Source organism: Culex pipiens, chromosome 2 (assembly GCF_016801865.2).
Source record: "Culex pipiens pallens isolate TS chromosome 2, TS_CPP_V2, whole genome shotgun sequence".
NCBI lineage: Eukaryota > Metazoa > Arthropoda > Insecta > Diptera > Culicidae > Culex > Culex pipiens.
In genome coordinates this window covers 90,159,097-90,171,498 of record NC_068938.1, presented here as the reverse complement: position 1 = coordinate 90,171,498, position 12,402 = coordinate 90,159,097, and the positions used below count along the sequence as shown (strand labels likewise).

Below are 12,402 nucleotides of genomic sequence, written 5' to 3'. Positions count from 1 at the left end.
CAAAGAACTTTGTCCTAAGGTTTCTATACGGGGTGTCAATCCAAAATTTTCGCGAAGCGAAAACGTTACGTAACGAATTCCCCTCTCGGCAAATTTCCCCTCTTTTTGATGCACGTTGGTTGGTTGAACAAACGTTTCCCAATCAGTCAATATAGAGACGTGAGATTGATGTATCTAAAATCACCCCCACTCTACCCCATAATTTTCGGATCGTCGACGCGGCAAAAAGCGAATAAGGAGATGTAGGAGAATTGGTGCAAAAAGGCGGGGCATACGTCCCCGATCTAAATTAACAAAACGCGGCTCGGTCGGTCCCGAAAATTCAGTCTGTTGCTGGCCTTCGACGAGAACACATCAGAAGCAGATGGCCTGGTGGCCCGTTTGCAGACGGCCTGGAGGCCCGGGAGCAGATAGCCTGGAGGCATGGACACGCCAAGACATGCCAGCCGGCATGAGCGGGAATTGGAATTGGCCACCACTTGGAGTGGCCGGAGGCCCCGGCGGGTGTTCCGATAGGGGGACTTATCCCGAACCATAAGAGTTGGGACAATATGGGTATCAAACTTTAGGGTTTTTGATACTGGATATGAAATTTGACATTTCGGCAGTAGTGGCCACAATCCGGAGTGGCCGGAGGCCGCGCGGATGTTCCGATGGGGGGACATTTGCCGAACCATAAGAGTTGGGGCAATATGGGTAACAAACTTTAGGGTTTTTGATACTGGACATGAAATTTGACATTTCGGCAGTAGTGGCCACAATCCGGAGTGGCCGAAGGCCCCGCGGATGTTCCGATGGGGGGACATTTGCGGAACCATAAGAGTTGGGGCAATATGGGTATCAAACTTTAGTAGTGGCCACAATCCGGAGTGGCCGAAGGCCCCGCGGATGTTCCGATGGGGGGACATTTGCCGAACCATAAGAGTTGGGGCAATATGGGTATCAAACTTTAGGGTTTTTGATACTGGACATGAAATTTGACATTTCGGCAGTAGTGGCCACAATCCGGAGTGGCCGAAGGCCCCGCGGATGTTCCGATGGGGGGACATTTGCCGAACCATAAGAGTTGGGGCAATATGGGTATCAAACTTTAGGGTTTTTGATACTGGATATGAAATTTGACATTTCGGCAGTAGTGGCCACAATCCGGAGTGGCCGGAGGCCCCGCGGATGTTCCGATGGGGGGACATTTGCCGAACCATAAGAGTTGGGGCAATATGGGTATCAAACTGTAGAGTTTTTGATACTGGACATGAAATTTGACATTTCGGCAGTAGTGGCCACCACCTGGAGTGGCCGGAGGCCCCGGGGATGTTCCGATGGGGGGACATTTGCCGAACCATAAGAGTTGGGACAATATGGGTATCAAACTTTAGGGTTTTTGATACTGGATATGAAATTTGACATTTCGGCAGTAGTGGCCACAATCCGGAGTGGCCGGAGGCCCCGCGGATGTTCCGATGGGGGGACATTTGCCGAACCATAAGAGTTGGGGCAATATGGGTATCAAACTTTAGGGTTTTTGATACTGGACATGAAATTTGACATTTCGGCAGTAGTGGCCACAATCCGGAGTGGCCGGAGGCCCCGCGGATGTTCCGATGGGGGGACATTTGCCGAACCATAAGAGTTGGGGCAATATGGGTATCAAACTTTAGGGTTTTTGATACTGGACATGAAATTTGACATTTCGGCAGTAGTGGCCACCAGCTGGAGTGGCCGGAGGCCCCGGGGATGTTCCGATGCCGAACCATAAGAGTTGGGGAAAAATGACTGTTAAACTTCTGAAATCTGTTTCTCGAAATTTAGAATAACTATTTCGTAATCAATTAGAGCCCTGAATAGGGCAGTTCAGCTCCACTTGCAATTTTCATCCCCTTAGTTCGATAGGACGTTGATATTATGTCTTAAAACTTTACAAATCAAACAGCCCGTTTCAGAGCCACGAAATAGACCACAAAAGAGTTGTCTTGTGTAATTATAAGGAAATCATGGGGAAATTTGGATCGGACGTTCTAATCGAAAATTTCAACAATCATCTAGCAAAGTTCTTTGTCATACTGGTCATGTGTAACATAACCACCTGCACCTTTTTTTAAGAAAATACAGATCTGTCATAAAATAATCTGGCATCGTTGCTGGACATTTAAACACTGACAACAAGATAAATTTCACATTGTTTTCTTTTTCAAATTTAATATAAAAAAATACAAAATTAAAAAAAAAACTTGATAAAAATATTTGTTCACACGTATTTCTTGAATTTATTTTAACCCAAAAATGACGAACTCCTCGTCACAGTGTCCTGGTGCAAACAAAGATCGAGCTCGAGCTGTCACTGTCCCTGCGAAATATGTTAGCTGTCATCGAGCGGTAGGCTTCATAAAACCACTTAAAATCGCATGACAAAAACTTTTTTTTTGCTAGAAAGAGAAAGCAGATCTGCTGCAAACAACCCACATTCTGTGGCACTCACAGGTGTGAATGTGTTAGTTAATTTTCGACTAGAAAGCTATTTAATTTAGCGTCCACATTGATAACAAAATGAATTCTAGAATGAAATTTAAAATTTTGTTATTTTTAATCTTTTTCATACCTTTTCTTTTCCAGTTCAAATCAAGCAAAAAAATCAATATGATTGGAAACATTTAAATTGAACCTTTTTATGTTATGCACTGCAATGCTTTTGATTATATGAATAATAATGAATGCTGCCAGTTTTGTTTTTTTATATAAAATTGTCAATTGTTTGATTTTTTTAATTTGGAAATTTAATTCGATGGTTCATATTGATTTTTTAACAGTTTTTAATTTTCAGTTATTTTTAAAATAAGAAATGCCTATTATTTGAGGTTAGAAAAAGTCGGAAACTCCAAAATAGGATTTGACTGGCCACCCTGTCCTTTGGGACATGTTTGTCACTCGAAAATCAGCCTAAATATGCAATAACCATGGTTGTGTTAAAATTAGGATATCTTTCGACAATCAAAACTGATTCACTCATTTTTTAAAGGGGTTTAAATGTAAGAATTATCTCTACAAATCTGTTGAAACAATTATTTTTTCATGTCGATCAGTTTAAGGATCGTAGTTGTACATCGATCAAAATTATAAAAAATCGGTAAGAAATATCAGTGTACATAGATTGAAACGCTACCTCAGAAAACCACATAGAAATATTTGTGCTTATAAAATAACACATTTAAAAATTTTAATTATCAATTTATCCTGGAAATTATAGTAAGAGTCATAGAAAAACAAACTTTGCTAGAGCTGAGAAATCTTGATTTTTTATGTCAAAATATCATACATGATAGTGAAGAATAAGAAAGCATTGAAATCTGCACACAATATCGTCTTTAATTTAATTTTGTCCAAAATGCTCGTCCGGCAAGAAAACCAAGGGTCCTGATCAGTGCTGAAAATGTCAAGGATCATGAGACAAAAATCGGCGACGCTGACACGATTTTTTCCATTCACCAAATCACAAAACAGTGACATAAACAAACCCGGCGCAGTCGTGAGTGCCCTAGCTCACTGAGCAGCTGAACTGCGTGGCAGTAGTCGACCAAAGCTCATTCGACGTTGCACGCACACACATAAAGAATCAAGTTTTTACAGAAAAAGTTTGCATTTATGCGTGGAAATGTCATTTTGAATACAAATTATCATTGTTTTGCACCGTCTAGAACCATAAAAATGTTTTAAAATAGTCAAAATAGTGTTTTTTATGAAGATTCCCCAAGTCTGAAATTGAATGAGTGGATCTCTTTTTTTCACGTGCCTTATTCTCGTCGGGCGGCAGTGGTTGGACAGACACAGTAGGCTTACAGTCACAAACTAGCAGTGAACTGAAATTTTTGTTTGCTTCATGTGTTCATTCATTCATTCACTCGCGACCACAAATTGAAAGCGATAAAAAAACTAACTGCTCTGACCGTTTCCTACCGTTTGTCGCTTCCACACCAATCGTTACAAAATATTCTCTCTTTGCTCTCCTTTTCACTTCAATCGGGTAGTACAGCGAATGGTTCAGAGAGACCGATTGCGTTATGTCGCTAAGTCGCTGAGTCGAAATAGTTAGCGATCGGCTTTGTTTTGCTCAGTTATTAAACTGGTTAAAATCTATGTTATCAAAAATGTTTTGCAATTTTGTTGATAATACGACATCAAAGACACATTTACAAGCAATTTCCATCATGCTAAATACAAATTTACGGCAAACTGTGGTAGGTCAGGCCAAAAGAGCACCGAGCTGGTATGTTGTTAGATTCTCTCCTCTCTGAACATATTCGTTTGTGACTCGGGTCGACGGACGGAGTGTATTTGTGTCGCTGGGAGAAGCGATTGAGCAAGTCACTGGCAGCCTGAGTGTCGTGTTCGCTCGCGAATGGTTGCGAGCTCCAGTCGGCAAAGATTCGCTCGGCGATGAGTGAGTGATTTCTGATTTTTGAACCGAAAATCAGGACCCTTGAAGAAAACACGATCATAACTCATTTTGTTATTGTAATGCGATGTTTTTTTTCTGATATTTTTACTAATCAATGATAATGCATTGAGTTTTTTCCTTAAAAACTTTTTTGAAATTCATCTTTGACCTCTTACCTAGGCCATAAAATGCCTTTCAGTGAGGTTGAGGTATCTTTGAGATGTCCAACTCTTCTCGGAATACCTTTTATTACCGCAACCGTAAATAGTAAAAAAGCTTTTTTTATGTTTACGCCCTTTGCTTCCATTAGTGCCCTCCGGCTTATGAATGCACTGCACTCAAAAGTATTTCTTCCATTCTTACATCGCCCGTAACGTGTCACATCCTTTCGCCTGTCTCCGTGCGCATTAATGCGGTGTGACAAGACGGGCACTTTGGCGAAAATTCATGACCGGCAATTTTGCACGACTTTCATTTCTGTAATGGAAACAGAAGACTGGCCTTGGCCTTGCTTGGGCAACAAAAATAAATAAAGTGGAGTCTGAGGGTTACAAGACTTTAACGTCGATCAATTTTGTACTAATCCCTGAGTAATCCTCTCTCGTGTCACGCCATTGCTTTTGCTAATCTTTTTCGCTCTAATATGTTCTCGTTTTATATTGAAAAAACTTTACACACATTCTTAATCTTTTCCACCTTTTCTCCTCTCTTCAGGGATGCTACATGACGATCCACATCACGCCGGAGCCGGACTTTTCGTACGTGAGCTTCGAGAGCAACGTGGCCTCGTCGAGCTACGGCGACTTGATTGCACGTGTGATTGATACCTTCCAACCTGGCAAATTTATCGTGACCGTTTTCGCTAACAAGGTGAGTTCGCCGCGGTTTTAAGTTTGCCGAACGCCCGTGTCTAACTTGTGGTTGCTTTTTGCTTTCAGACATCATCCGCCGCTAACGTTTCTCGCGAGCTCGAGCACCTGGCCACCATCGACCAGTGGAAGCGTCGTGACATTCAATTTTCGCGCTTTGCCAGCTACGACCTGACTTACGCGCAGTACTGCAAATACCCAAGCTGAGGTTTACCGTGCCTAGCCCTCGAAGGGGCTAACATCCCTCCTCCCCCGGTTTCCCGTCCTGCTCCTCCTCCTCCTTCCGTTGCCTCCGAGAAAGTGTCCTCCCCCTTCATCACGCGTCCCTCCCCGTTCGCCTGTCTGGCCTCTTCGGTGGCTCTGTTCCGTCTGTTCCTCAACTTGTTCCCGGTGCTCACCTCGCTCAACTTCGCCAAGGGCTTCTCCCTGTGCGATGTCACCGACGGTGGTGAATTCAACAACAACAACAACAACAGCTGCAAAAGAAACATCAACGAGATTGGATTGCTACTGGCTGACGATTCGGACAAGGCAGCGGCCAACGGCTGTTTTCAGCGCAAGAGCGATGACAAGAACGACAACTTGGCGAATCTGTGCGGTCCGCTGAAGAAACTGCTCGACCTGCCGGCCGTCCTGTTCACCATCATACTGATCCAGCTGATTTCGTTCGTGCTCGTGCTGAACATTGAGGAGTGCTCGCCGCTAGTTTTATTCTCCTGGTGGCGCAACAAAATCTCCTGAAATTGACTACCACGTGGCAAACGAGCGGCGAGCCTGTGCTTCCTTCCGTTCTGATGCCTTTCCTGATTTTCGCTTTTGCCGTTATTATGATTACGTTGATAATAACAAATTACCGATCATCGAGCGTAGTTTGCGCTCCTCCGCTTCGCCACCGCCAGTCGTGTCGTGGCACGAAGCATCTCCTCCTAGTGATGAGTTTCTCCGTCGAGTCTGCGGCGGCGGCGGCCAACCGTTCATCGCTGGCCAGCAGCTGATCGTGGTCAGCGTTATTATCGTTGCAGTGACTGTATGCGATTTGCGTACACGAATTTTACCCATCTTCCCAACCAAAACAACTTCTTCGTTCAACGGCAACAACACCGGGCCACCACGACGAAGCAGCATCCGTGCTGAGGATCGCGGAGCAACAAAACCAAGACAAGCAATTATTTACAAAACCAACCAACATTGCCGGTGGACTGCACTTTATTCTCTCGGTCAGTTTCTCTACAGCCAGCAGAAGCTAAACCATGTCGTAGTCGTCGTTCAGTGTAACCAGCACCACCGAGAGATGCGCCACCGAGGTCGCACTCTATTTAGCGTCATACCACTAGTATACAAGATAATCGCCAACCACAGTTACACCTATCTACTCAGTGTCGTAGATTCCAAACAGCGTACCGTTGGCATCGTTAGGATTGTCCACAGCAAGAAGATTCTAGCCGAATGCTTCATATTTGCCTATCTAATATCATTGGATTTGTATTCGTAGCAGAGACAAAGTTTTTGAAATTCAACACACAAAGCAGAACATTTTACTACAACAAACTCTATTATGATAACCGAAACAATTGAATAAAGTATTTTAAACAAAACAGACACAGAAAAAAACTAAACCCATTTCCCATTTCCCCGATTCCTTCAACACATCCCCGAGGGCGAAACCACCTCCCCCTCACATGATAAATGATTGCGTCAAAGTTGACGCGCATAAATGATGATTAAAATGAATGAATTTCCAAGACAAATTTAATGTTAAAAATATCCTAAACTAAACACATATAAAAACATGAGAAAAAAAATTGCAAGATAAACATGAAAAAAAAAAACAAAAAAAAATATTTTAGTGTATTTAACGTTCACAACCGGAAATGCGATATGAAAATGTGAGGGTCTAAAATGATTGAACTTAGCAACACAAAGGTAGAACGCGATTAAACGCGAATGAGAATGAGCGTAGGCAAGTTAATGAATTGGAGCATATATATATTTAAATTTTTAAACGATATTTCTCTCTGAGATAAGCAAAGACAAACAAATTAAGCAATTCAACTGTTCTATTGGTGACAAAAATAAAATAAAATTAAATATAAATTACACTTTAATTGTAGACAAGTCGTTGCACAACACGCAGTGGAACACTGCGCTGTGATCCCTTAACGTGAAAAAATGCGCAAAGCGATGCAAACTTTTTTACTTTTGCTAGGTCAGACTTAATTCCGTGGCGTTCAAATTAGGATTGATGAAGAACAAATTGAAAAGTTAGCTTAGAATGTTTTTCTTTCAATTATTTTATAGTGGCAATCATTGGGGCTATTTAGTTGGTAATACAAGCTGGATTTCAACCTGTGTTGAGGAAAGCATTTCAATTGGTTTACTTACCCCTTTTTCAAAAGTGGTTAATTCCATTTGCGTTTAAGGTTCCTTTTTTATTGATATAATAAATTTAATTATCTTTGACTTAAAATCGTGTTTCTTGTTCTTAATTCCGAAATTCCGTACTACGAAGTCCTGCATGTATGGGTGGTAACCAAGTGGTAGCGTAGTTACCACATGTTGTTGACAAGGAGGATGAAATTCTGCAATTATGTACCGTCTACGGAGGACTACGGTAGACCTGTTTCCGTTTGCAGTAGCAAGCCATGAAATGTGACAATGCTGAAAAGGTTTCTAAATAAAACATTCTTATTTCGACCACTGAAGAAAATAGTAGTTTATGCAACAAGGTGCAAAAAGAGGATTTTTTCAGCACTAGTCGTACATTTATCAAACGAGGTTCACCGATTTGGATAAATACGACGAGTGCTGAAAAAATCAAGTTTTGCAACGGGTTCCATACAACATTTTTGCATTTCCAAAAAACACCCATTTAGTGAAAATTTAAGTCAAATTTTCATGTATTTTGACAATAAATCATTTAAATAAAAAAAATGTTGAAAAGTGTTACTTTTCGAAACAAGTGCTGAAAAGTTCAACATTTCAGTGCTCAAAAGTAGAACTTTTCAGCATTTATTTTGAAAAGTGTTGCTATTCGATTCTGTTATTTTTGGTACAGAAAAGTAGGCTATTTCGTCGTTCAAGCATGACAGGAAAAGTAAGTAGTTTCACGACGGAATTGCAAAATAGTAGTTTATGCAACAAGTTGCAAAAAGAGGATTTTTTCAGCACGAGTCGTACATTTATCCAACGAGGTTCACCGAGTTGGATAAATACGACGAGTGCTGAAAAAATCAAGTTTTGCCATGAGTTCCATACAACATTTTTGGCAATTTCGAAAAACACCCATTGAGTGAAATTTTAAGTCGAATTTTCATGTATTTTGTCAATAAATCGATTAAATCAAAAAAATGTTGAAAAGTGTTACTTTTCGAAACAAGTGCTGAAAAGTTCAACTTTTCAGCACCCATTTCAGTGCTCAAAAGTAGAACTTTTCAGCATTTATTTTGAAAAGTGTTGCTATTCGATTGTTATTTTTGGTACAGAAAAGTAGGCTATTTCGTCGTTCAAGAATGACAGGAAAAGTAAGTAGTTTCACGACGGAATTGCAAAAAGGTTGTTTTTTTTACTATGCAACATTGGCGACGAGGAAGCTTCCAGATTCCAAAATCAACCAGGAGATTCTTTTGCTGGTTACGGAAGACGATGCGCTGGATCAGTGGGTTTTTTCACTGGTCCAGCGATTTCTGGTACTGGATCAGCGTTTTGTTTCGCTGATCTGGGTGTTTTTTTTCCGGCGGCAGTAGCTCGTGTCAAAATAAACCAGAAGATTGTTCTGCTAAACGATTTAAAATTACCAGTTCTGGAAGCTGTGACGAACGAAAACACAATAAATATTTGGAGAGTCGGATAGTTCTACAAGTTATACTCAAACCCCGATGGTTTGACACCAACTGTTGTCAAACGAACAGGGTCACGTTTTAGTTTGACACCCCTTTTACACGGAGTTCACACACACTACCAAACGTTTGTTTTGATAGTGTGCGTGTGCGCCGTGTAAAAAGTGACAGTTCGTCACTTTTTAGTTTGACTTTGACCAACCAACGGGACTAAAAAAGTGACAAAAGAAAAAGTGACCAACCACCGGGGGTTGAGTGTAATATTTCTCAATTAGTGAAAGTTTGTTGGAAAAGTTTAAAAAACATAATTCTGTTTGTTCTGACAAGTTTTCAGCTAATTTCCCCCTTCACATTATGGTATTTGTTTACTTACGCGTTGGATTTGTTGATTTGATAAACTGGCACTGTGTTATTATTAAATTTCAAATGAGTGGTCGATTTCACTGCAAATTTTCAGCAATTTATACTAAAATTCAGCATTCGTCTTTTGAAATTGCTGAAAAACAGTAACATTGCTGCCGTTTTCAGTTTTTATTTTCTCGAAGCATGCTGTATTAAGTCAAGTTTCTTCCGGATCCGAACAAAAGCGGTGCCGTAAACTGGGGTCAATCGGGACACATGGGGCGAATTGGGACAGCAGTTTTAACCATGTTGGAGCAAAATATTTTGATTTTTCTGGTTGGTTTCGGTTAAAACAGACTCAGACCAACAAAATGTGTACATCCATTTCCAAATTTAAAAGCTTTAAGTGATCTTAAAAACTGCTGTCCCTATTCAGACTGAAGTCCCGATTCGCCCCAGATTACGGTGCCTCAGTTTCTGTCGCGGAACCGGTGCTGCAGGTGGTTGTGCGGCCACGATCTTGCCGGAAACCGGCTTTGGACGAAAAACAATCCAAGCAAGAATCCAAGAGTATTCGCGTGTTGCATGGGATGGTTTGAAGCTGTTCTATAATGAGCGGCGAAAAAGCTGGATGTCATCAAGCCAGATGTCCTGCGGGCTGCCAACACGAGTATCGGAGCGTATGGAGAGAACCACGATCCTCCAACAGCTGATGATCCCGGGGTAGGATTTGTTCTGTGATGATCTTGGCCAGGAAGACGGTTGATGCCATTTCGACAATACTTTTTGACTTGGTATCGATCGATTTTGAAACAATTAAGGGGGAAGATGACAAGCCATGAAATGTGACAGTGCAGTGGGACAGAAAAAAACAAAAACCTTTCTACATGCAGCTCTCTCATTTTTTTGTATTTTTCTTTTGCTTTGCAATGGATGAAAACACTGAACTTACATACTAGCTTCCATATTCAGAGTCCGTTAAACATAGCCGAGGGTTGGTCGAGTACTGGTTTGCTTGGTTCGTTTGGTAATATTGCTGACAAATCGTTACTATTCGGTTCAATCTTCGGCGGCTGCCGGAGGTTCCGATATGACCGTTTGCTTGCTCTCGGTCGAGCTGACATTGTCCGGGGCTTCCTTGATGCCAAGCCACGGTAGCCGGCGCTCGAGCTCCTGTCGGTACTTCGGATGACTGATGGCGTACACCCACGGGTCTAGGCAGGACACAACCTTGCTGCACATGGCCGGTACCATGGTGAAGAACGGCGTAAGCATGGTTTTATCGCCGAAGGCCCCGATCATGGTGACGATAGCGTACGGCGTCCAGGCGCAAACAAACAGGAAGAAGATCGTGAACGCAGCCTTCGCAATGCGGATTTCGGCAGTTTCGGCGTTTACGTTGCGGTTCGCCGCCAGCGATTCGATGTTCATCTTGCGGGCCTGATTCTTCAGCATGTTCTCGTGCTGTCGGACGTGGCCAAAGAGACGGGTGTAGAAGTAGCAGATGAACACCATTGGGATCGCGTAGGCCCACGTGAAGATGCACCCGACGAAGACGCGCGTGTCGCTATCGTCGGTCAGATAGTCAAACGAGCACGTGGTCAGGTATCCTTCCGGGATGTAACGGCCCCAGATGTTGAACATCGGCAGCACCGTGAACGGCAGTGTCCACAACCAGGTGAGCAGCACAAACAGCGATGCTTGAACCCGGTTCATGCGACCCTCGAGTGGGTTCGAAATCGTTCGGTAGCGATCGTACGCGATGACGGCATTGCTGATTGCTCCACCAATTCCGGACACACTGCCCAGAGCGGCGTAGATCGCACAACCCGTTTCGTAACCCACCAGTCGTTCGGAGAAGGCGTTCACCAGAAACATTGGCATCTCGCACATCATCAGCAGATCGAAAATAGCCAGGTTGACGATGAACATGTTGGATCCATTCCGAAGAGACTTGGAGCTGAAAGCAGGAAACCAATTCGTTAGATAACCCAGCAAAGATCGCCCTTTCCCTCATACTCACGTGGTGAAGATCCACACGACGATTCCGTTCCCGATAAGGGAAAGATTCATTAGGACAAAGTAGATTAAAGCCAGCAGCAGGTGCATGAAGTAGGGTGGCGCCGGAAAATCTTTCCAGTGTTCGTGCACCAGGTGCATCTGCTCAGGGGGCAGGTTCCAACCCAGCAGCTTGACCATCTCGCCGGTCCGGGCCGCCGGCAGCAGCACGGCGTCGGTTTCATTCACCAGAAACATTACGTTTTGCGAATGCTGAATCGTGTACGGATGATGTCTACACAGGGTAACGATCTATCACAGGGGGTACCAAAGTGAGTCCACGGGACTGCGCGCGCCACAACCAGGGAACAATTTGGACCAGTTTCGTGGGCGAAACGCTTCACAAATGTTCGATTGTACGGTGGCCGGGAGTGGGTTTTTATAGTGACTGGTTTGGTGTGATTTTCTAATTCGATTATCCGGGCAAAGCGCGCGCTCGCACAAACCCTTTTGCTGACCCATAATCTGCGTAAAGGATTTGCCAAACGGATTTGTGCAATGAGGAAAAACGTGAATCAGCCAGGATTTCAAATCCCTTCGGTGTTGGGGACTTATTGGTTTAGATTGGCAGCCGCGGATTATTCACAGTTAGCTCATTGAATTCAATCACATGTGCTTCAATGTATTACAAAGTTGGATGGTTTTCCTTTGATGAATGTGTGGGAGCTGTTTTACATGACATCTACGTTAGTTTTCATTTTGCTTAATTGAAATTATAATGAAATGTTTTATTCGAGCAAAATTGTTAAAACATCCATAGAACTCTTATTTTAAAATGACAGCAAACACTTTTCACATTTTTTAGAAAAAAAAGTTACTTAATCCACCCTTGGTTGGTTGGAGCCTTCCTCACATTTAGAGGTTAATG

General features: G+C 42.7%; 2 protein-coding genes across 3 annotated transcripts in view; one reads left to right on the top strand and one right to left on the bottom strand.

Annotated features, from left to right (window-relative positions):
• LOC120416298 (S-adenosylmethionine decarboxylase proenzyme) overlaps window positions 1-7,765 on the top strand; it is a 42,543-nt gene extending 34,778 nt beyond the window's left edge. For both annotated transcript variants that reach the window (XM_039578017.2, XM_039578016.2), the window contains 2 exons: window positions 5,144-5,299; window positions 5,368-7,765. In XM_039578017.2, the coding sequence (XP_039433951.1) occupies window positions 5,144-5,299; window positions 5,368-5,505 (294 nt within the window). In that variant the 3' untranslated portion in view covers window positions 5,506-7,765. The remainder of the gene's footprint in view (window positions 1-5,143; window positions 5,300-5,367) is intronic.
• A 2,591-nt stretch (window positions 7,766-10,356) lies between these two features.
• On the bottom strand, window positions 10,357-11,894 carry LOC120416321 (opsin-3-like). The gene is made up of 2 exons (XM_039578043.2): window positions 11,500-11,894; window positions 10,357-11,436 (listed from the first exon to the last, which is right to left on the bottom strand). Exons 1-2 carry the CDS (start codon window positions 11,730-11,732, stop codon window positions 10,536-10,538), a joined length of 1,134 nt encoding a protein of 377 aa, XP_039433977.1. The 5' UTR covers window positions 11,733-11,894; the 3' UTR covers window positions 10,357-10,535.
• Between the last annotated feature and the right edge of the window lie 508 nt (window positions 11,895-12,402).